This window comes from Ascaphus truei, chromosome 4 (genome assembly GCF_040206685.1).
Source record: "Ascaphus truei isolate aAscTru1 chromosome 4, aAscTru1.hap1, whole genome shotgun sequence".
In the NCBI taxonomy this organism is placed as follows: Eukaryota; Metazoa; Chordata; class Amphibia; order Anura; family Ascaphidae; genus Ascaphus; species Ascaphus truei.
Window position 1 is genome coordinate 161376226 of NC_134486.1, and position 25360 is coordinate 161401585.

A 25360-nucleotide genomic window follows, 5' to 3' on the forward strand; every position below is an offset into this window, starting at 1 on the left:
AAAATCATAAGGTCAAAACCCACTGATTTAATTTACAATTTTATTTCACATTGTGTATGTTTTATGTATTTAATTTGAGTAAACTTGAATGCAGATTGCTGGGAAACATCAATAAAGTATATTTATGCCAGGGTGCCAAAGGTAGAACACAATGATCATAAAACGATTCATTAGATTGGTGGGGAAAAACATAGTACCCTTTCCCATAAATAAATAAATAAATAAATAAATAAATGTATGTACAGTATTTGAAGCACATGGAAATACATGGAGGAGCAGTATAGGAAGCACATGGAGGTACAGTATATGACGCACATGGGAGGTGCTGTAAGGAATCACATGGAGTTACAGTATAGGAACCACATGGAGGTACAGCATATAAAGAATATGGATGTACTGCACTGTATTATTTTATTTATTTATTTATAAAATGTTTTACCAGGAAGTAATACATTGAGAGTTACCTCTCGTTTTCAAGTATGTCCTGGACATAGTTAATATGACAAATAATACATGGTTACAAATACAGTTACATAAATGAACAGGGTATACATTATATACTGTACAATAGATTGCATGCACAGTTAGAGAAGATGTATATTATAAGCTTATGTAACAGTTACAGACCAGATTAAAATGTGAGACAGCCTTAGTTTTGAAAGAACTTAGACTGGCGAATGTGAGAGTCTCCAGTATGTTTTTCCAGTTTTGGGGTGCACGGTAAGAGAAGGAGGTGCGGCCGGATACTTTGTTGAGCCTTGGGACCATGAACAGTCTTTTGGAGTCTGATCTCAGATGATAAGTGCTGCATGTGGTAGGGGTGAGGAGCTTGTTCACATAGATAGCTTGACCAGAAAGTATTTGAAGGCAAGACAGAAAAGGTGAACTTTGCGCCTAGACTCGAGTGATGACCAATCTAGTTCTTTGAGCATTTCGCAGTGATGTGTGTTGTAGTTGCATTGGAGAACGAAATGACAAATTGAATTGTAGAGGGTGTCAAGTTTGCTAAGGTGGGTTTGGGGCATATAAAGCACATGGAAATACAGTATAGGAAGTACATGCAGGAGCGGTACAGGAAGCACATGGAGGTACAGTATATGAAGAACATGGAGGTACAGTATATGAAGAACATGGAGGTACAGTATAGGAAGTACATGTTGGTACAGTATACTAAGCACATGGAGGTACAGTATAGGAAGCATATGGAGGTACACTATAGGAAGAACATAATGTACAATATTGGAAGCACTTGAAGGTACCGTATGGGAAGCACAATGAGATACTGTATAGAATCAGAAGCCCATGGAGGTATAATTATTAAGTACATGGAGATACAGTATATGAAGCATATGGAGATACAGTATATGAAGATCATGAAGGCACAGTATATGAAACACATTGAGGTACAGTATAGGAAGCATATGGAGATACAGTATATCAAGCAAATGGAGATACATTATATGCCACCACAGAACTGGCAGAAAAACTTTCTTGTGAAAGTTGGTGTCAAGATGCTTTCTAAGTAAGATATTCATAATTGATGCTTTTGATGAATTTCAAAAATCCTCCAACTTTCACATATTTCTACTTCTTATCTCCTCTCAATCACATACGCTGATAAAGGTAAAGCAAAATAAGTTCACAATAACGAGATACTAATATAGTTCCCAGGCATAATGAATTCCAGACTCAAACACCTCATATGATGCATGTCTATGCCGTCTAGAGAACATAAACAATAACATATATTTAAAAAGTTGACAAAAAACAGAATAACTATTTGAATTACTCTTCACTTTGCTGGAGATTGATACAGCTCACCAGATACTTGATATCACATGTGCTGAAAGGATCATTTGAATTCTTTATGGTATCACAGGTCTAATTTGAGTTAATTTAGGCTGTAGTTGAAAACAAAAGTACATACTAATGTATCTTTCAGGTAGCGCACATATAGTAAAAGTAAGCTATTCAAAATTAAATTACCATGCAAACCGCAACTTGCCTCTTGCAATGTTACATATATTTCCATAAACTCTTCTTGATACCGTAACCGGTTGAGATAACTTTTTTAATAGAGCAGGCTTTATTATTTAAGTTACAATTCCCATTTCCCAAGGCCTTAGTGTATCTTCAAACTGCAATATTGTTGCTTTCATTTTTATCTAGAATATGGGCAAACTACTAATGTACCATATGCAAACCAGCCAAAAAATATTAATGATCTCTATGCTGAAAATTGTGCTTTAACAGTTCAGGCAAGGAGCAGTGCAGATTCATAGTAGTATAATGCTCATGGTCATACCAAACTAACCTTACCCACTTGCAGTGCAAATATGACGATGTTACTCTGTATTTCTCAGATGGGAAATAAACCTTACAAACCGATCTCCCGTATACAGTATATTTTCTCAATTGGATGGACCAAAAGCAGGGAGCCCTGACAAAGTATCATCTCATAATTCAATACATTTGAACTTTATTACTACATTTTTTGTTGCTTCCGCTAAAATTTCTAACGTCATCTGTAAAAATGTGTGCGTTGTTCATCTAGGATCTTGTCATCCTGTTAAAAAATCCACCCAGGTTAGAACAGATGTAGAAGATTTAATTGCTCCTGCTGATACCATATCACACTATAACGCAGAATATCCCACTTTAATGCAATAAACTTTACTACATCTGTATATACTAAGGATGGACACGGTCCAAATTGAATTTTTGTCAAACCAAAACACGAAAATATTTTACAACCAAAACAAAAATCAAAACATAATTTTTTTTTAGCTCTTGACATTTTGACAATAAATATCATGTGATATTTGTAGCAACCGGACATCCACTGACAATGCGCATTGAAACCTGTTGAGAAGTTTCTTGATCGATTTTAAGGATGCATGAATACATTTCTCTTTTATGCTATTCAGCACAGTTGTCACAGCCTAGTGGAAAAATTCTGAAATCCTTTGTGATGTACTCATGAGGAAACAATTTTTTTACTGTCTGAGAAATACAGAGTGCCGCCCTATCTTTGTCCTACATGTGGGTAAGGTATGTTTCAATATAATCAATAACAATTAAACTGGTATCATGTTAGTAAAAATAGTAATTTTAAATTAGCCAATTTTACTGCATGTAATGTTACAATATAATCATTGTGTCAGTACGAGTTTAAATTATTGTGATAACGAAATATCTATCCATTTGTTCATCTGTTGTACAGATGTAGCCAGACTGTCGCCAGAGCCGGACGAAGAAAAGCAAAATGCTGTTGCTCCATAAAAGCTATGGCTCTCTGTGTGTGGGGGGAGGGTGGTGGTAACTTTTTTGTTTTTGATGGATCCCCCATGGAGAGATTTCCTGCTGCCGGGTGATGTTACACTGGCTACTTCTGTAGGCCTGTAAAAAAGATTGAAAATAATTTGGAACTTAAAAAAATACACTGCTCCCTCATTATTCCTGTGGATTGTGCAGAGGAGTTTTCCATTTACGTTCAAGACCCTTCCTGTTTGTATGTTGATCTAGAATGGGAGCTTAACCTAGGGGTATCACTGATTGCCACTAAAAGTGAAATAAAATGTATAGATTGAAAGTATGTAGACGATACACAGGTTATGAGCTGTAAGCCTCAAAGAAAACCTTACATTCTTGAAATATCCTCTGTGCATCACAGAGAGAGGTGATAAACATATGTACATTTTACATGTTATTTATCAGTATGGTATTGTCCCTACCTTTAGTGCACTAAGCACAGCTGTGAAAATATTCAGCTGCACAGCCTGCTGGCGAACTCCTTTAGCTTGCTTGACACATTCAGCAAAATGATCCAACATTTGCAGCCTGTAATAAACACAAAATCCCAACAGCAACTTGTTGCAATGGGTCTTACACAGCAAAATTCGACACTAAACAGACCATTCTTTTCATATCCATCATTTATTATTACTACCCGTAGGCACAATGAGAAAGCAGGAATTGCAGCAGCAGCTGAACAAAATGGCCAAGTAATGAAAAAGGAGACCACATTATACAGATGTAGCAAGAGTAATTGTTTCCCGGCACCGGGGCAAGCTGAAGTTGTGCGTACCACCTCGTCACCAGTCGATTACATCAGGGGGAGTGACGGCGCCTGTGCATTGGAGTGGAAACCTCACAGCTGTGTCTGTAGTTGCATCAACTCCAATGCACAGGCCCCGTCACGCCCCCTAACTTAATCGACTGGTGACTAGGTGGTCTGAATCGACAGAGCGTGCTGTGTGACCAGAGACTACTTACCATCCGAACAAGCGGCGTTAGCCGACATGGAGCAGATTGCTGTATTGGGATGTTGCTCACAGTGCGATTTTACTCTGCCAGATTGTAAGTGGCATTTTATTTTTGGGTAGTAAACCTTTTTTTTACAGTACTTCACCATATTGTGCTATTATTAATTTTCAGGACCGGTTTTCTTCTCTGTTCATTGAATTGGACATTCACCTCTGATTTCGACCTAGTAGAATAGTCTTCATTTTCCCTTTTTACTATTTATTTAGTATGTATATCTTTTTCCTAGTTATTTGCGCTTCTGTCATTTCTCTTTATATTTCTTTCTTGAGGATCTTGTGGGACCTTAGATAATAAGCAGCACCTACTAGGAGCACTATTACATGTTATATTATTCTCACGTGTAATTTGGAGGTGTTACAGGTGTGCACACCAATTCTTTTGAGAAATATATATATATATATTTAGTAACTGGGCTTTGTTTTATAAATGCCAATGTTAAGAGTTACATAGCTGAACGCAAAGTAGGAGCAAATTTGAACGTGTCAACATTGCAGGAAAAAAAACACTGCAAAAGGTATTGTTTAAAAACAAAACAAAAACACAGAACATTAAAATAAAACAATATTAAAATTCAACGGCAAGAGAGATTTTTTTTTGAAATACAACAAGAAATTATGTTTTTGAATTGATGCTCTAAATGTTCTTCCAGAACGGAGAATAGGCCTGATCTCCCCCCCTGCTCGCGCCCCCCCACCCTCCTCCCACTCGGCTCCGGCATCAAATGACGAAGCAGAGTCATGTGACGTCATGTTGCCATAGCAACACAACGTCACGTGACCCCACAGCGTCATTTGACGCCGGGTTGCCATCGAGTCATATTGCTGGAAGCCAAATCAAGGTAAGGGAATTTACAGAGGCCTTGTGCGGCCCCCTAGCATTTAATTTAAATGCATTCGGGGAAGCACTGGGCCTGTGTAAACACGACGTCCCCCCTAGGGGGCGCACCCCCCAGTTTGCGCACCCCTGGTTTAGAGCTTGAACTAGCATCACATTTTGCTAGGACGTCTCTTTTGCAGAAACTCTGCCTTCAGTAACACTCACCTGAAAGTGACCCAGTTGCTTTAGCAACTGCTTCCCAATTTGCTGCCGCAAATTGAAATGCCACACTGACCTGTGCTTGGATGACACGTGAGGGAACACCACCCCAAAGAGAGCCACAGAAGCATCGATCACAGACACTCCTAGCGGGAGGGGGCCAGGCCAGCTTCTCCGGCTGGGATGCGCAGATATATTGAGGAAGGGTCATGTTCTAAAGCCCCACTTCCAGATGCACTGTTGGGCTGGAGCTGCACAACATGCAAATATCAATTAATAAAAGCAGCAACAGAATAAAACATCTGTGTCACAATCCCCCATAAACCCTCTCTGCCCCCTCCCCCCCCTTGAAGGTTGCGAGTACTGTACCAACCAATGAGAAAACAATTCTCTGGTCTTAAGATGGAAGCTGTACAGCCAACTGGGAAAAATAAGACTGACCTTACAAGAAACAAGCCAAAGACAAGTCTTAGGCCTTGTCCAGGGTGGCGCTGAGCGGGCGCTCCCGCTGGCCGCGATGAAACACATTGCTGCAATGTGTGTGGCCAGCGTGAGCGAGCGTGGCGCTTACCTGCTTGGCGAGACAACCAAATTTGATATAGCTGCTCACTGATGCGTCACGTGAGCAGCTCGCCCAATGAGGGCGAAAGAATAGGAATAATTATAAAGAATTCTAAAATACGAACGCTGAAAGGGGGATGACCCAATCTGGTCTGTTCCATCACAGGGGTAAAATAACCAGAATTATACATGCCCACTGAGTCAAATGACAAACTGGGAAACTGGAAATGTAAGCAGAGATAAGGGTAGTAAACCCCATCATACACTTCCAGCGACAGTGCCTTTTCACAATAAGCTTACAAAAATAATTTAACACTCATTTCGGTACGATTGTTTTGTGAAGGCATCACCCAGCTTTAACTTGGTTCGTTCAATTTGGGACCACACTGATCATGCAACAATCAAGATCATTCGCTACCTTTTGTAGGGGGAGGGGAGGGGGGTGAGAAATATTGTTTGTCACTCCACATCAATCCCATACCTGATCTTCAATGGATTTGTGGTCAGTCTCCTGCAGCCACGAGCCAAGCAGCACACTGTCATCATAGTGACACAGAGAGCGGAGGAGGGATGTGGTGGTATTGGAAGAGTTGTCGGTTAAGGTGAACTCTGCCACTAGCTCACGAAGAAGCACGTTGAAGTTTCCTATACAAAAGAATGGATATTTAGGTATACATGAATATTTAGAAGAGATAAGAAAACTGTTAATAAATTAAAACAAAATACCATTGCAGATACAAATTAGAGGCTCATTCTATGTTCCTATCACACAGGATGTGAGAACTGGGGGGGGGGGGGGGGGAGAGGAGAGGGGTAGGGACCTTTATTCGTGAATACCAAGGTCAAAAACAAGAAGTTGAGAATGACAATTCCAATACGAGAATCTTGTCACATTTTATTGTTTCTTCCTGAGGCTCAAAAACATTGTTGTTCCCAGTTAAGATCCTGGAGCTAGAAGTCCACCAAGTTTTCTATATCAACTTAGCCATTCTTAAAAAAAGAGAACATTAAGAGGTTATCTTTACCTTCATACGTCTTGGGGGGCAACAAAGCCAAAATGTCATACAGCCTCAGACGGACCATTGCAGCACTTGCCTTTAGATGTGTCCCATGTGCTTTAATTACAGAAAGGATGCTATAGAGTTAAATCAAGAGGGGAAATAAAAAGTTTGCATTAAACACAATAAATGATTTCAGAAGGACAGTTTATACCGAACCAGGCTCTCTTATTGCAACTACAAATAAAAAAAAATCTAAACTATCTTGAATAGTCAACAGGTTTATTAGATGTTTGAGCACAGCTTCAACAGTTTCATTCATTGGTTCGTAACTCTGTCTTCAAGGCACAGTAGCTGGACCAAGCTTCCAGTAGCATCAGATTATATTCTAATAATATTTACACCAAATTCATTCAGATGTGACTGGCACAATCGGGTTAAAAAAAAAAAAACAAAAAAAAACAGTGTACTGGTCCCTTGGAGCAGCTGTTCCAGGGACCATACAGCGGTGGCAAGTGTGAGCAGGTGGTTTCTTTGGCGTCTCAGATTGCTAATCTGAAGAGGCAATTTGCAACATTGAGGGCCATTGACAATCTTTAACAGAGTTTAGTGCTCACAAAGCAAGCCCTAGCTGGGACTAGTGTTGCAGATGGTGGAGCTGTGAGTGAGGAACAGGTAGGTAGCTGGGTAACAGAAGAAGAAGCAGGGGCAATAGGGAGAGGCAGGCCAGTTCTGAGTTGACAGATCCCAATAGATTTGCCAGATTGAGTGAAGATATTAGGTGTGTCATGGCAGGAATGGCAAGGCTGGGGAGACCGATTCCTTTAGCAGCCCGGGGAATTGTTCATCCAGCACAGAGGACAGGATACTCAGAACAAAAAAGTCTTTGGTGGTAGGTGACTCCATTATTAAGAGGGTAGGTAGAAATCTGTTGTTGTGCACACATGAACAGAACCAACTAGTCTTCCGCATGGCAGAAAACTAGTTAGTAAATATATCTGTTATATCTGTGGTTCCTTAGGGATACAGTATGGCTGTGAACTACTGGTTTAACCTAACCCATTTTTTCCAAACGCCTAAAAACACTTTGCATGACACAGTACGAACAAAAATACTTTTCTCTTCTAACCAATTATATGCGGATGTGGCAAAATAATATATTCTATAAAATAATAGTGGAGCACACCTGTGTGCCTCTGGTAACACATGTGTATTGTGACCACATATCAGATGTAAACAAACATTGGTGACATCACAGTATTATCAGCCACACAGGTCATTTCAAAACTACTTTTGTCATTTAGAAAAGAATAGAAGGGGGAAAAAAAATGACACTAACTTGTGATTGGTGCCAATAATTTAATTAAAATAATCTCCTAAAAGCTTTTTTCACCCAGTTTAGTAGTGTGAATAGACCTATATTTTCCGATAGCAATGTAACTTCAGTTTCAGGGACAATATATATTTGGAATGGTCTGCAGTTCAAAAATTGCTCATTAATATATTTACTTTATAATGTTACAGGCGGTGATCAATAAAAACAGAATGGTATATTCTATATTCAAGCAGTGTGAGAGGGTAGCATTTATAATAAAATGCAATCTAGTCCAGGGGGGCGCAAACTTTTTTCCCTTGCGCCCCCGACGGCTGTCCCCTCACTCCCGCGTCCCCCCAACCCCAACTTACCCGCGCTCCGGCGTAATGACGTCACGTTGCCATAGCAACGTGACGTCACATGACTCCGCAGCGTCATTTTGACGCCGCGTTGCCATGGCGCTGCAGGGAGGAAGCCGCCGGAGCCACGGTAAGTTAAGTTTACAGAGGCCCTGCAGCTCCCCCGGCACTTAATTTAAGTGCCTTCGGGAAGCGCGCGGGGCCTCTGTAAACCCCGCGCCCCCCGTCGGCAGTGTCGCGCCCCCCCTGGGGGTCGCGCCCCACAGTTTGCGCACCGCTGATCTAGTCAGTAGTTCTGACATCAGTGAAACACTCCACTATTTGGAAAACAGAGTTTCATTAGCTTGTTACACTGAAGTATAGATGCAGCGGCCGTTATTCGAACAAATCTCGAAATGGATTTCGAGATCTCACCGTGATCCGCACAAGTTTTGCCGGGCAGACTATAATGGCCCGGCAAATGGGGTCCCTGCTGTGTGAGTCCTACCAGGGTCTGCCTTTCTGTAATAGACGCACAGTAAGAGATAGGCTGAATCAGTCACACTCACAGTGCGCGCCTCTCACAGGCGATCGCGGGGGGTTTATTTAATTTTAAACATTACAGTAATGTAGCAGGGGGTCTCTGGAGCTGAACCGCATTGATTTCAAGTCCGGGGACACCCTACTTCCCAAGATACAGGCCCCGTTATGGGGTGCCGGTATCTCTTATGCATGTAAATGTCTCGCGTCACGTGATCGGGACATTTCCATGCATAGGAGATACCGGCACCCTATAACGGGGCCTGTATCTCGGGAAGCAGGGGATCCCCGGACTTGAAACCAATGCGTTTCAGCTCCGGAGACCCCCTGCTACGATACTGTAATGTTTAAAATTAAATAAACCCCCCCGTGATCGCCTATGAGAGGTGCGCAGTTAGTGACTGATTCAGCCTCTTACTGCGCGTCTATTACAGAGAGGCAGATCCCGGCAGGATTCACACAGCAGGGACCCCTGCTGTGTTTATCCGATGGGCCGTTTGCAGCGGCAAAACTTGTGAATATATCGCAGCCTACACGCGGCACAACACAAAATGTACCCAGGTAAATGTTCGGATAATGGCCGCTGCATCTGTAGTAGTTACCAACTATTTGTCTTTTCCACCAAATTTCCCTGGTTCCAATTACAAGCACGCAAAAAAAATAAATACAAATTCAATGGTGCAGGTTCCTGATTTAAATGAGATTTAGATGTAAAGACTAATTAAACTGCATAACTTAAGCATTTTATGCAGCCATGCCCCAATTACTTACTGTGACATCATGGTCATGGCACATTCAATGGGTGTCATCAACTTCCTGATCACATCCTCAGTGAGCAGCTCAGGGCAGTGAGCAACAAAACTCTGCATAGCTTGAAAAAAAGTCAATGTTTCATCAAAATATATTAACATAGATTATTCATGATTTAGTCTGCTGTACAAATGGAAAACATTTAATTAATGGCATTTATAGATCCAACTGAAACATTACTGAAATTAAAAAAACGTGTGTATAATACACAAAACAATGTGTATACTATACATTTATACACACATATATACATACATATACACATATATATACACATATATATATATATATATACACATACAGGCATACCCCGCTTTAACATACGCAATGGGACCGGAGCATGTATGTAAAGTGAAAATGTACTTAAAGTGAAGCACTATTTTTTTTCCACTTTACGATGCATGTACTGTTCTGCAGACATCATATATATGCATAACTAATGTCAATAATGCATTTGTAACCAAAATAAATACAGTAGGCTTTATAGAAAGAAAATCTTTAATGTCAGCTAATTTTTTCTTACTAGTGCCCCCACAAAATACATACCAAAAAAACCCATCCCTCTAAATACATGTAACCCCACCCCGCCAATACAGTACATATTAAAAATGCCCCCGCCAATACATATTAAAAATGCCCCCGCCAATACATTTTTAAAAGACCCACACCGCCTCAATACATTTTTAAAAGACCCCCCCCCTATAAATATTTTTTAAAAATCAGGCCGCACGGGTAAAATCATATCTCCTCCAGCACCCCTCATATCACCCTCCCCTGCATCTCCCTCATATCACCCCCCCCTGCATCTCCCTCATATCACCCCCCCTGCATCTCCCTCATATCACCTCCCCCTGCATCTCCCTCATATCACCTCCCCCTGCATCTCCCTCATATCACCTCCCCCTGCATCTCCCTCATATCACCTCCCCCTGCATCTCCCTCATATCACCTCCCCCTGCATCTCCCTCATATCACCTCCCCCTGCATCTCCCTCATATCACCTCCCCCTGCATCTCCCTCATATCACCTCCCCCTGCATCTCCCTCATATCACCTCCCCCTGCATCTCCCTCATATCACCTAACCCTGCATCTCCCTCATATCACCTCCCCCTGCATCTCCCTCATATCACCCCCCCTGCATCTCCCTCATATCAACCCCCCCCTGCATCTCCCTCATATTACCACCCTCATATCATCCCCCCCTGCATCTCCCTCATATCACCCCCCCTGCATCTCCCTCATATCACCCCCCCTGCATCTCCCTCATATCATCCCCCCTGCATCTCCCTCATATCACCCCCCCCTGCATCTCCCTCATATCACCCCCCCTGCATCTCCCTCATATCACTTCCCACCTGCATCTCCCTCACATCACCCCCCACCTGCATGTACCTCACATCACCCCCCACTTGCATGTCCCTCACATCACCCCCCACCTGCATGTCCCTCACACATCACCCCCCACCTGCATGTACCTCACATCACCACCCACCTGCATGTCCCTTACATCACCCCCCACCTGCATGTCCCTCACACATCACCCCCCACCTGCATGTCTCACATCCCCCCCCCACCTGCATGTACCTCACATCACCCCCCACCTGCATGTCCCTCACACATCACCCCCCACTGCATGTCTCACATCCCCCCCTCACCCACCTGCATGTACCTCACATCACCCCCCACCTGCATGTCCCTCACACATCACCCCCACCTGCATGTCTCACATCCCCCCCCACCTGCATGTACCTCACATCACCCCCCACTTGCATGTCCCTCACATCACCCCCCACTTGCATGTCCCTCACATCACCCCCCCCCCCGATGTCCCTCACATCACCCCCCTACCCCATGTCCCTCATATAACCCCCCCATGTCCCTCACATCACACCACCCCCTGCATGTCCCTCCTCCCTTTCTTTCCCTACCTCAAGCAGCGTGCAGGTTGCGGGCGGCAGAAGCATGGCAGTCAGAGGCGGCACACGCACGCTAGAGCGCGGCTCTGAGCGGGCTCGGGGGAGTGATCGGAAGAACCGAGGGGGGGGGGGAGTAATCGGAAGAACCGGGGGGGCTCGGGGGAGTGATCGGAAGAACCGAGGGGGGGGGGGGGGGAGTAATCGGAAGAACCGGGGGGGCTCGGGGGAGTGATCGGAAGAACCGAGGGGGGGGGGGAGTAATCGGAATAGCCAGGGAGAGGGTAAGGTGACCGGAAGAGCCAGGGAAAGAGGGAGGGGGGCGGGGGGTGATCGGAATAGCCAGGAAGAGGGGAAGGTGATTGGAAGAGCCGGGGAGAGGATGAACCGGGGAACAGAAGAGCTGGGGGAGCCGGGGAACGGAAGGGCTGGGGGAGCCAGGTGAAGGAAGAGCCGGGGAGAGGAAGAGAGGGCACACCGCCACAGCACGCACACGCCGCCCCCTGGTGTCCGTACTCGCGAAGCACGCGTACGTACACAGGGGGTAAGGTGCAATTAAAAAAAAATGTACGTACTTGCGAGTGTACGTAAAGCGAGTGTATGTAAAACGGGGTATGCCTGTATACACATACATATATACACACACACATGCATACATCTTTATAGCGCCCATCCAAGTACATAGCGCTTTGCAGTAGTAATACACCTGACATCATAATAAGATACATGATAGGAATAAAAGTAGACATTAGGAAAAGGAGTCCTTTCCCCGAACAGCTTACAATGCTTACATATTTAAATACAGGTCTATTTTTTTATTTATTTTTTATTACTCAGACTAGACCCATATTAGGCTGTGATACCTTTTAGCGGACAAAGAGTTTTTCATAGATTAAGTTAGTGTACAGAGGTTTAATTTTCATTGTACACTAGAAAAATAAACTTTTGAAGTTTCGAAAGCTCTGTACACTATAATTTCATCTATGGAGGACTCTGTTTTTCCACTAAAAAAGGTATCACAGCCTACAACACATTTACACTTCTCCAGCACCAATGCGGCTACTAAAACGTTGAACTATAGAATTACCCAATTAAACATCAATTCATTTTTATTCCTAAGTCGGACTGCACCAATAAGGAAATCGGGGGTGTACCATCCTGCTTCTTACCACAGAGAGCTCCAGCGCGACCTTCCAGAGTCACCTGCCAAGTAAAAGAGTCTCCTCTGGCTTTCTCTGCCTCCAACTCTTTTAAGGAACGAGGAAACACATTTCGCCAAAGCAGAAGCATCTTAGGGAGATGGTATCGCACAACTGAGGGGCCTGTGTAAGTTTGAGACAAGAAATTGGTGAGAAGCCATAGGGACTATAGCAATGGACTGTGAACGGAAAGGATGTGAGCAGACAAGACTTGTCTCCATGTATGTTTGGCAAGGATATGACAAGCTTTTACTACAGAGAAGAACAAAAACAAACAAGTACTCACAACACTCACATTTATTTGTAAAAATGCGGGGACTATGGGGAGCTAAATAAGAGGGAGCTTCAGACGGTATAACCAGTGCAGTACTCAGCTTACAGCAGCCCATCTATTCAGGTTCTGAGAGAGAGTGTTAGCTTGATGATAAATCCAAAGGAAGTAGGTTTATGGATCAGGCACCACATTATATTATCACTAACCCAACTACTCTGTTCCCAAAAAGCGCCTATGAGCGATGCACACTTTTCCATTATCCTTTTCTATTATTCCAAGTTACAGAAATTCAACTTTTGCCATAGAAATGAGTTACATAGCAAGACAGGGATTCATCCGGCTGTGATGCAATTACCAACGGATTGGGGTGCGATACCCCGATGAACCCCAGCCAAAGGCAGGTATTCCTTGTGCTTGGTTTCTACTTTGTGCATCTCTCAAACAGGAAGGGTACAGAGAAGATGCAGAGCAGCGTACGTACCTAATGTCATTAGAGCTCCAAGCAATAGCCATCCAGCCTGCGTGCGTTGTAACGATAGTCTGCTATTTTGTGAAGCAGTGCGTAACAAGTCTTCGGCTATGCTGACAACCATCTGCAACAACAAAATCAAAATAATGAGACGGACTTCATACAGTATACAGATTGGCAACAGTAATACTCAGGAACCAGAATAACCTTCACTAAACTGCTGCAGTGCATAATAGCATGTGTTGGATTGCTTAGCATGGGTTTAGTTGCCATGGAAGTGAAGAGACCTAGAACATGAGCACAAAGTAGATTGCATTTGAGAAATAACTTGGAAATTAGGTCAGAAAGGTGAGGAAGGGATGTAGATTGGCAATATTGCAGAAATGGAAACAAAATTTGGCGAGGTACCGATTGTGAGGGGTGAGGGAGGAGTACAAAAATGACACCCGTGCATCTAGCTTGGAGTCTACAAAGTATAGTGGAGACTTACAATTCAATTGAGAAATTAGGTACAGATGTAGGGTTAGAAGGAAGGGAACTGATAAGCTCTGTTTTTGACATGTTAGGTTAGAGATGATAATGGGACATCCACGAGCAAATAGCAGAAAAACAGTTACACACAATTGGAATGAAAGAGGAGAGGTCAGGAGATGAGAGGATTGAGAGAGAAAATTGTAGAGGGGGGGGGTGAGGGGAGAAGATGGGAGACTTTCTCCTTGGTAACTGGTGTGGATGTGGCTTGACAAAGTCGTGTCGAATAGCGTTGATTTCATCTCTAAAGTGGTTAGCTAGATCTTGAGCTATAAGGCCAGAAGTGGGACCTTGGGTGGAAGGACAAAGAGAGTTGAAAGTTTAAAACAGACATTGTGAATTGGTGGATAGTAGATATGTGAGAGTAAAAGTAGTTTTGTTTAGAAAGGATTTGGGCAGAATTACAGGCAAAGAGAATTAATTTGCGGTGCATAAATCAGCTTTAGAGAGTGATTTCCTCCATTGACATTTAGTGAGGGAACAGAGACGACAGAACATAATATTAAGCAAGTAACCATCACAATGTGAAGCAGAGCTGGACAACCGCTCAGAGACCAAAGAATGAGGTCAAAGAGGAAATAAGAGGAAGCTGGAGTATTAGGGTTATCAATAGGAATCTTAAAGTCTGCTAGAATGAGTGAGGAAGTCAGGAATGAGCAGGTGTGGAAGCCAGGCAACAAAATTGTCTGCAATACGGAGAGACAGAGGAGTGTTTTTTTCAAATGAGGGTAACGAGAGGGAAGGACAAGGGGGTATTACTTGGAAAGTGCATCAATGAGAGAGAAGAAGGCCTCCTCCACCATGTCTGCTCCCTGGTCAGGGGTATGACTAAAGGAAAGGCCACTGTAAGACAGTGCAGCAGGTGAGATAGTAACAGGTGGCGTTAGCCAAGTTTCAGTAATGTCTATTAGGCTGAACGAGTACAGTATATACACATATAAATACAGGCATACCCCGTTTTACGTACACTCGCAAGTACGTACATTTATTTTTAGTTACACCATACCCCTTTGTACGTACGCATGCTTCGTGAGTACGGACACCAGGGGGCGGCGTGCGTGCGTGCGCACCTCTCATCAATACTGCAACCTCCTTCATTGTGGTCCCTAACTGAGTGGGAGTGCAGGTAAGGGGTAAGGGGGAACGGGGCCAGATGGCAGGGGGAACGGGGAGATCGGGCGCACCATCAATCAGCTGCTATAGCAGTGATTCCGCCCGCACTGCAGCTCCTGGCTTTTCTCCCTCCGCTCTCCTCCTCCCTCCTCCCTCCTCAGAGCTCGCTCTAGCCTGCTGCTGCTGTAGAATGGAACTTTGCATGTGAGTTACAGGCTACGGGGAGGAGGAGGAGGTGCTCTTCTACTGCATTCTGTGCTTGTGTGTGTGTCTGTCTGTGTGTGTGTGTGTGTTTCTGTGTCTGTGTGTGTGTGTTTCTGTGTCTGTCTGTGTGTGTTTCTGTGTCTGTCTGTGTGTGTTTCTGTGTCTGTCTGTGTGTGTGTGTGTGTGTGTGTCTGTGTGTGTGTGTGTCTGTCTGAGTGTGTGTGTCTGTCTGAGTGTGTGTGTGTGTGTGTGTCTGAGTGTGTGTGTCTGCCTGAGTGTCTATCTGAGTGTGTGTGTGTCTATCTGAGTGTATGTGTGTCTATCTGAGTGTGTGTGTGTGTGTCTATCTGAGTGTGTGTGTGTGTGTCTATCTGAGTGTGTGTGTGTCTATCTGAGTGTGTGTGTGTCTGTCTGAGTGTGTGTGTGTCTGTCTGAGTGTGTGTGTGTCTGTCTGAGTGTGTGTGTGTCTGTCTGAGTGTGTGTGTGTCTGTCTGAGTGTGTGTGTGTCTGTCTGAGTGTGTGTGTGTCTGTCTGAGTGTGTGTGTGTGTGTCTGTCTGAGTGTGTGTGTGTGTGTGTGTCTGAGTGTGTGTGTGTGTGTGTGTCTGAGTGTGTGTGTGTGTGTGTCTGAGTGTGTGTGTGTGTGTGTCTGAGTGTGTGTGTGTGTGTGTCTGTCTGCGTGTGTGTGTGTGTCTGTCTGCGTGTGTGTGTCTGTCTGTCTGCGTGTGTGTGTCTGTCTGCGTGTGTGTGTCTGTCTGCGTGTGTGTGTCTGTCTGCGTGTGTGTGTCTGTCTGCGTGTGTGTGTCTGTCTGCGTGTGTGTGTCTGTCTGCGTGTGTGTGTCTGTCTGCGTGTCTGTCTGCGTGTGTGTCTGCGCGTGTGTCTGCGCGTGTGTCTGCGCGTGTGTCTGCGCGTGTGTCTGCGCGTGTGTCTGCACGTGTGTCTGCACGTGTGTCTGCACGTGTGTCTGTGTCTGAGTGCGTGCGTGTGTCTGTGTCTGAGTGCACGTGCGTGCGTGACAGAGTGCGTGCGTGACTAAGTGCGTGTGCATGCGTGACTGAGTGAGAGTGCGTGAGAGATTGTGTGACTGAGGGAGTGCGTGAGAGATTGTGTGACTGAGGGAGTGCGTGAGAGATTGTGTGACTGAGGGAGTGCGTGAGAGATTGTGTGACTGAGGGAGTGCGTGAGAGATTGTGTGACTGAGGGAGTGCGTGAGAGATTGTGTGACTGAGGGAGTGCGTGAGAGATTGTGTGACTGAGGGAGTGCGTGAGAGATTGTGTGACTGAGGGAGTGCGTGAGAGATTGTGTGGCAGAGGGAGTGTGTGCGTGACTGAGGGAGTGCGTGAGAGATTGTGTGACTGAGGGAGTGCGTGAGAGATTGTGTGACAGAGGGAGTGTGTGCGTGACTGAGGGAGTGCGTGCAAGCCAAGCTGATCAAGGACCTGAGTAAGGCCGTGCGTATAGTGCCGGCGATGCCACCCAAAAACAAACACATTGCTGCCGCCGCCGCGTGCGCTTATAGTAAGCGCGAGAGCGGCAATGCGACGGAGCAGACTTTGGAAGCCGGGAATATTTGATTTTCAAGGGCTGTCACCTCATGTGACAGCCCCTGAACAAATCAAATGCCCGGGAGCATATAACTTTCGCTAGCTATGATGGGTGATGTCGCCGGTCGCGGGCACTATACGCACGGCCTAAGGAAGCACAGCATTGTAAAACACTGTACAGTACTGTACAGTATTGTACTGTACTGTTTTCACCAAAGTCACAAAAAATAAGTCCCAAAAATATATCAGTCAGTCAAATAAATGCACCTCACCTTCATGCCCTTTCAGTAAAAATACTGTACAGTAGAAGATATGCCCTCTCCTTCATCCTTCCTACATATTTTTAAAATAATTTTCCATTCATCCATGTTGTATCTGTCAGCACATAAGAAAAATCAGCTGACATTAAAGATTTTATTTCAATAAAGCCTACTGTATTTATTTTGGTTACAAATGCATTATTTACATCAGTTATGCACATATATGATGTTTGCAGTACAGTACATGCATTGTAAAGTGGAAAAAAGGTAGTGCTTCACTATAAGTACATTTTCACTTTACATACATGCTCCGGTCCCATTGCGTATATTAAAGCGGGGTATGCCTGTACACACATGCACAGACACACAGTTTGTGAGAGACATAAACAATGAGCAATATTTACCAAGCGGTGCTAAGCTGCAAGGCTTACAGTAACCTAGTAATTATGGCCCATTAAGTATTGAAAGACCAGATACATTTTGTTTCTTACCTTTCCTTTGGCGTGAGGAATACCCAAAGGACACTGATGTACACCGCCTAGTAGAGCAGCCATTGCAAAGCTGTAACCGCTAACCGCTTCAGGGGAATTCTTCAAGTTGTTTAGTCTTTCTACACACCTGTCCAGCAGCGGTGTAAGCTGAAAGGGTAGTGCCACAGCAACACAGCGCAGGCACCATGCAGCTGCGAGTCTGGCTGCCATGCTGGGGTGAAGGAGGACAGACGTCACTGTGTCCAAAAGTCCTAAATACAAACGGCAAAAGGTTGAAACACTTCATAGCAGTGCAAAGGGGAAACACGAAGACAAACTGCACTCACATGGTAGTTTCAGCTTTATGTGCTAAGCAGTTTTCTTGATTTGGCTTGTTTTAAAAATAGCCTTTGGGGCAACGCAGGTGTAGGCTGAAGAGGTTCAACATAGAGGGGTGTTAGGCCAAATAACAGGTGGATTCTCATATTTCTTCATATCCTCTTAAGGACTTTAGCATGTGAGAACGTATTTAAGTTTTCTGTTTTTATCCCATTATTTTCTGAAACGGTCTTTGAAACGCTTTTTCTTTAAACAATCACTATATATATATATATATATATATATATATATATATATATATATAACAAAAGAAACAGCGCACAATCCTAGGGCATTACCAGAAAAATTGGATTTATTATAAAAAGTAGGGGGGAAGACAATGCCCACTTACAAGATGGATTAAATAGAAATCACATAAAGGTTTCTTTATAACTGTGTGGTGGTACGGCTTTAAATGCCCACCGCCAGCTGAGGGAACCTCCGGATTGTAGCCCGAGACACCATCTGCCTCTCGGGCTACGACACACACACACACACACACACACACGCACGCACGCACGCACGCACGCACGAACGTGTAACCTTTCCACTCCAAAATGTTGTCCGATATGGAGAACTGGTTGAAGGGTCCCTGTGTGTACAGGTCAACGTAAGAGCAGAATGCACAATAAAAATATTCATTACTATTACTGTACTAAATTAAACTGATGCCAGGGAAACCACAATGCAGGTTTCAATCACTAAATGACTGGTAAAAGCAATTATTTGGAGATGTGGTGCAGGCTTGGGAGACGAAGCAAAACAAAAACACACACCTCAAAAATGACTAGTTTAGAAGCCTGCTTCCATTATTTAGACTTTTAAGGATATTTTAGCAAAGAATTACAATGTACGTCTTGCTTTCTAATACATCCACACTATTACTGCCCTCACTTACAGAACAGGTACCTTGAGTAAAGTTCGGTAGTAGAATTCAGAGTTGATAATGGTATTATAGAACTCCAGGGTATTCACTTTGTAGGATGTATTAACCATCTCTTAACATTTGAGAATTCATGTATGTGCAGCCATGTAAGTTTTTCATGGCAGGGACTACCCAATCACATTGTTTTCAAAATGATTTATTGTTGACACTGTTACTAGCCAAAGTTGTATTTTTCATTTCCAAAAATGCTAAAAAGTAAAACTCTGCTTCATTGTTGTACAGAAGTAGAAAATAATACACACAAGATGTTAATGGCTATTTTTTACTTTCTAGGCTATGTACGGCTGCTTATAGGTTTATACATATTGCAGAACAAACCTGTGTAACGCCAACTCTCACTTCTCGACTGATTGATCCTCCGCCTTTCAACATTTCTCCTCCACTCTTAAGGAATCCGGAGCCTCCCCGCAGAAATCCTGTGGCCATAAGTTCCAACACCTCCTTTAACGTGGCCCTCTTAACATTCTGTCGCATGACTTTAGTGAATAAGATAAAAAGTAAAACAAAACAAATTAAAAAAAAAAATCTAACTTGAAATGTACAGGTCATTGACGATGGCATTAGGAATGGAGCTCTTGTAGAGAAATAGAGATGTGCAAGGACAGCTGTCTAGGGATTTACACTAATAGTGTCTTCATCCCTCATTGGACTCTGGCTTTACTGCTGGGTTTCCTAATCCAAGAAGAAGTTTGATGCTTTGTTATTAAGCCGCACATGGCAAGACTCTACAATAATGAATTTCTGAGAGATTTCTCCTTGACCACTGGAATTTTACTAGAAGTACTTTGCTGGTTACTGACTGGGGATTTTGGTTATTCCCACCCACCTTCTGTACGAGTCCTAATGAATGCAACCGAGCTGCTGTAAACCTACCTGTTGCTTGCTTTGGCATTAATGCCGTGGCCATAACCGTTCCCAAGAGTTTAGAAACTGCGACTCTCACTCCATAGTTGGAGCCTTCTAAGGCCTTAAAACAAAGTGTTGCTACGTTCTCCAGCTCGGCTGTCCACATGAAAACGGCCTCGGTCTGCAGCTCCAGCAGGCACTGCGAAAAAAAAACATTACTTAAGTAATAATCTCCGAAGAACAGGGCATTACTGGCCAATAATTCCCTGGCTGGAAGAGTTGAAGGCCCGAGGCGCAGCCAAGGGACTTTAACCCAGACAGGGCATTATTGGCCAGTAATACCATGTTCTGAGGGGATTATTACTATTATAGGCTAAATGTAGGCTAATTATGTTTTCTTTACATTTTTCATAAAAAAAGATAGGACACTTTTGTAGTCATATTGATTTTTATCAGCATGATCATCTACATTCTTATGTTTTTACTGCAAGTTTATTAAAAGAAAATTGTACATACACACAACCACCCTTTATAAATACACACACACACACACACACACACACACACACACACACACACACACACACACACACACACACACACACACACACACACACACAGCAGCCCCCCCTATACACACAAACACACTCTGCAACCCCCCTCTATACGGAAACACACTCTGCAGTCCCCCCTCCTGTACACCCACAAACACACACAGCAATGCCCCCTGTAAACCCACAAAACTGCAGAGACACACACACATACCAAAACACACTCAACTCGTATTAACTCAATACGGCATAAACTGCAATACTAGGCAAGCTCCACAGGCAGCGAAAGGGTTACATTTAAAATGTTGAGCATTTCTATATAGCCACTTCATAAATCTGTTCCTGATCAACCCCATCCATAGAGGAGGAGCATAAATAAGTCTCAAATACCTTTTTTGTGCTCAAATTCAGTTTTAATGATCAGTACACTTAAGCCTTAAAGAATTTTACTGAGTTTTTAATGAAAAAAAAAAGGCACCTTTACAACAAATGTGAAAATTGAATATTCTCTAAAAGTAAAGTAGTAGAAGACTATGAGGCTTATTTGATAAGCTCCAAAGCACACCGATGTTGAAGTCTCTGGCATATATGGTTTAGTACTAAATTAAAAAATCTAACCCACGTGAATAATTGCGATAGGTATAATATCTGACATACTGTTGAACAATTATATCCAATAGTGTCTTTAGTATGTTGGTTCTTTCTTCAGAAATTACGAAGATACCTCTCAGATCTTAAGCTTAAATGCAACAATATGCAGGTAGTCTTTGTTATCCAACGTTTCTCTTTTGCAACAAATGGAATATCCAACGCTTTACAATGCAACCCTAGGGGCCGGTTTTTTAAGCCAGAATGCGCTATCCGATGCCTGAATGCGTTATCCAACGCTCACCCCCACTGATTAACATGGGACTCACTTTACAACGGTTTTACAATCCAACGCTACTTCCAGAACGGATTCCGTTGGATAACCGAGGACTGCCTGTACATGTATAATTACTTTCGTTCTACAATTGCTATTTAAATCTGAATAAAATACTGCTTTTTCACCAGCACAAAATGGTCATTTGCTACAAATTTGAGATAAAGCTACAAGTATCATCAGAAAATCATAAAAAGATTGACTACCCATTTGGAAGTTCATTAGTTATGTTATCAAGCAAACACAATAATATCCATTTAGTATTGCTTTGCATGATTGTCTACACCAGTGATTTTCAACCAGGGTTTCGTGGAACCCGGGGTTCGCGAGCACCCCTCAGGGGTTCCACAGCCGCCATGGGGGGGGGAGAGCTGGGAGAACTCTCCTATGCTGTCCCAGGGCCCCGCGGCGGAACCCCCACATAGCAAGGACCCGGCGGCTACGGAGCTCAGCAGCAGCCACACGGTCACTGCTATCCTTCCTCTCCCTGTGTCGGAAGTCGTGTCAACTTCCTGCTGACAGGGGGGAGAGGAAGGATCAGGCAAGAGCACGCAGCTCCCTCAAAGAGAGAGAGAGAGGGGTGTGTCAGTCTCTGTGTGTCAGTGTTAGAGCACGTGTCAAAGAGTGTGTGTGTGTAAGCAAGAGGGGAATGTTAGCGAGTTGCAGAGTGTGTGTGTTTGTATAAGCAAGTGGGGGAGTGTGTGTCAGCGAGTGGGGGGAGTGTGTGTGTGTAAGCGAGTGGGGGAGTGTGTGTGTAAGCGAATGGGGGAGTGTGTGTGTAAGCGAATGGGGGAATGTGAGTGTAAGCACATGGGGGAGTGTGTGTGTGTAAGCGAGTGGGGGAGTGTGTGTGTAAGCGAGTGGGGGAGTGTGTGTGTGTGTGTAAGCGAGTGGGGGAGTTTGTGGGTGTATGCGAGTAGGGAAGTGTGTGTGTGTGTGTGTGTATGAGAGTGGGGGAGTATGTGGGTGTATGCGAGTGGGGGAGTATGTGGGTGTATGCGAGTGGAGGAGTATGTGGTTGTATAAGCGAGTGGGGGAGTGTGTGTAATGGGGGAGTGTGTGTGTAAGCGAGTTGGGGAGTGTGTGTGTGTAAGCGAGCGGGGGAGTGTGTGTGTGTAAGCGATTGGGGGAGTGTGTGTGTGTGTGTGTAAGCGAGTGGGGGAGTGTGTATAAGCGAAGTTGGGGAGTGTGTGTGTGTAAGCGAGTTGTGGAGTGTGTGTGTGTGTAAGAGAGTGGGGTGTGTGTGTAAGCAAGTGGGGGAATGTGTGTAAGCAAGTGGGGGAGTGTGTGTGTAAGCAAGTGGGGGAGTGTGTGTGTAAGAGTAGGGGAGTGTAGGTGTGTGTATAAGCGAGTGGGGGAGTGTGTGTGTATAAGAGAGAGGGTGAGTGTGTGTGTATGCAAGTGAAGGAATGTGTGTGAGCGACTGGGGGAGTGGGTGTGTGAGCAAGTGGGGGAGTGAGTGTGTGAGCAAGCGAGTGAGGAATGTTAGCGAGTTGCGGAGTGTGTGTGTTTGTGTAAGCGAGTGGGGGAGTGTGTGCCAGCGAGTGGGGGGAGTGTGTGTGTATGTGTAAGCGAGTGGGGGAGTGTGTGTGTGTAAGCAAATGGGGGAGTGTGTGGGTGTGTAAGCGAGTGGGGGAGTGTGTGGGTGTATAAGCGAGTGGGGGAGTATGTGGGTGTATAAGCGAGTGGGGGAGTATGTGGGTGTATAAGCGAGTGGGGGAGTATGTGGGTGTGTAAGCGAGTGGGGGAGTGTGTGGGTGTGTAAGCGAGTGGGGGAGTGTGTGGGTGTATAAGCGAGTGGGGGAGTGTGTGGGTGTATAAGCGAGTGGGGGAGTATGTGGGTGTATAAGCGAGTGGGGGAGTATGTGGGTGTGTAAGCGAGTGGGGGAGTGTGTGGGTGTGTAAGCGAGTGGGGGAGTGTGTGGGTGTATAAGCGAGTGGGGGAGTATGTGGGTGTATAAGCGAGTGGGGGAGTATGTGAGTGTATAAGCGAGTGGGGGAGTATGTGGGTGTATAAGCGAGTGGGGGAGTATGTGGGTGTATAAGCGAGTGGGGGAGTATGTGGGTGTATAAGCGAGTGGGGGAGTATGTGGGTGTATAAGCAAGTGGGGGAGTATGTGGGTGTATAAGCGAGTGGGGGAGTGTGTGTGTGTGTGTAAGCGAGTGGAGGAGTGTGTGTAAGCGAATGGGGGAGTGTGTGTGTGTAAGCGAGTTGGGGAGTGAGTGTGTGTAAGCGAGTTGGGGAGTGTGTGTGTAAGCAAGTTCCACAGCCGCCATGGGGGGGGGGAGAGCTGGGAGAACTCTCCTATGCTGTCCCAGGGCCCCGCGGCGGAACCCCCACATAGCAAGGACCCGGCGGCTACGGAGCTCAGCAGCAGCCACACGGTCACTGCTATCCTTCCTCTCCCTGTGTCGGAAGTCGTGTCAACTTCCTGCTGACAGGGGGGAGAGGAAGGATCAGGCAAGAGCACGCAGCTCCCTCAAAGAGAGAGAGAGAGGGGTGTGTCAGTCTCTGTGTGTCAGTGTTAGAGCACGTGTCAAAGAGTGTATGTGTGTGTGTGTGTAAGCGAGAGGGGGAGAGTGTGTGTATGCGAGTGGGGGAGTGTGTGTGAGCGAGTGGGTGTGTGTATGTGAGCAAGTGGGGGAGTGTGTGAGCGAGTGGGGGTGTGTGTGTATGTGAGCAAGTGGGGGAGTGTGTGTGTGAGCGAGTGGGGGAGTGTGCGTGTGTGTGTGTAAGCAAGTGGGGGGTGTGTGTATAAGAGAGAGGGGGAGTGTGTGTGTATGCAAGTGGAGGAATGTGTGTAAGCGAGTGGGGAATGTTATCGAGCTGCGGAGTGTGTGTGTGTAAGCGAGTGGGGAATGTTAGCGAGCTGCGGAGTGTGTGTGTGTAAGCAAATGGGGGAATGTGTGTGTGTAAGCGAATGGGGGAATGTGTGTGTGTAAGCGCATGGGGCAGTGTGTGCGTAAGCGAATGGGGGAGTGTGTGTGTAAGCGAGCGGGGGAGTGTGTGGGTGTATGCGAGTGGGGGAGTGTGTGGGTGTATGCGAGCGGGGGAGTGTGTGGGTGTATGCGTGTGGGGGAGTGTGTGGGTGTATGCGAGTGGGGGAGTGTATGGGTGTATGCGTGTGGGGGAGTGTGTGGGTGTATGCGTGTGGGGGAGTATGTGGGTGTATGCGAGTGGGGGAGTATGTGGGTGTATGCGAGTGGGGGAGTATGTGGGTGTATGCGAGTGGGGGAGTATGCGGGTGTATGCGAGTGGGGGAGTATGCCGGTGTATGCGAGTGGGGGAGTATGTGGGTGTATGCGAGTGGGGGACTGTGTGTGTATGCGAGTGGGGGAGTGTGTGGGTGTATGCGAGTGGGGGACTGTGTGTGTATGCGAGTGGGGGAGTGTGTGGGTGTATGCGAGTGGGGGAGTATGTGGGTGTATGCGAGTGGGGGAGTATGTGGGTGTATAAGCGAGTGGGGGAGTGTGTGTAAGCGAGTTGGGGAGTGTGTGTGTGTGTGTGTAAGCGAGTGGGGGAGTGTGTATGCGAGTGGGGGAGTGTGTGTGTGGGAGTGTGTGTGTAAGCGAGAGGGGGAGTGTGTGTGTATGCGAGTGGGGGAGTGTGTGTGTAGGAGTGTGTGTGTAAGCGAGAGGGGGAGTGTGTGTGTTTGTGTGTGTAAGAGAGTGGGGGTTTGTGTAAGCAAGTGGGGGAGTGTGTGTGTAAGCAAGTGGGGGAGTGTGTGTGTAAGCAAGTGGGGGAGTGTGTGTGTAAGCAAGTGGGGGAGTGTGTGCGTAAGCGAGTGGGGGAGTGTGTGCGTAAGCGAGTGGGGG

General features: G+C 45.2%; 1 protein-coding gene across 1 annotated transcript in view; it reads right to left on the bottom strand.

Annotated features, from left to right (window-relative positions):
* Nucleotides 1-26: 26 nt before the first annotated feature.
* Nucleotides 27-25360, bottom strand: part of LOC142492337 (HEAT repeat-containing protein 5B-like) — a gene marked incomplete at its 5' end in the record, with an annotated part of 42357 nt that continues 17023 nt past the window's right edge. Inside the window, 13 exon segments of the mRNA XM_075594989.1 lie at nucleotides 27-3399; nucleotides 3735-3840; nucleotides 5438-5528; nucleotides 5531-5612; nucleotides 6404-6567; nucleotides 6948-7057; nucleotides 9885-9984; nucleotides 13007-13159; nucleotides 13792-13903; nucleotides 17923-18173; nucleotides 18808-18871; nucleotides 19544-19701; nucleotides 20099-20270. Of these exon segments, the coding sequence (XP_075451104.1) occupies nucleotides 3286-3399; nucleotides 3735-3840; nucleotides 5438-5528; nucleotides 5531-5612; nucleotides 6404-6567; nucleotides 6948-7057; nucleotides 9885-9984; nucleotides 13007-13159; nucleotides 13792-13903; nucleotides 17923-18173; nucleotides 18808-18871; nucleotides 19544-19701; nucleotides 20099-20270 (1677 nt within the window).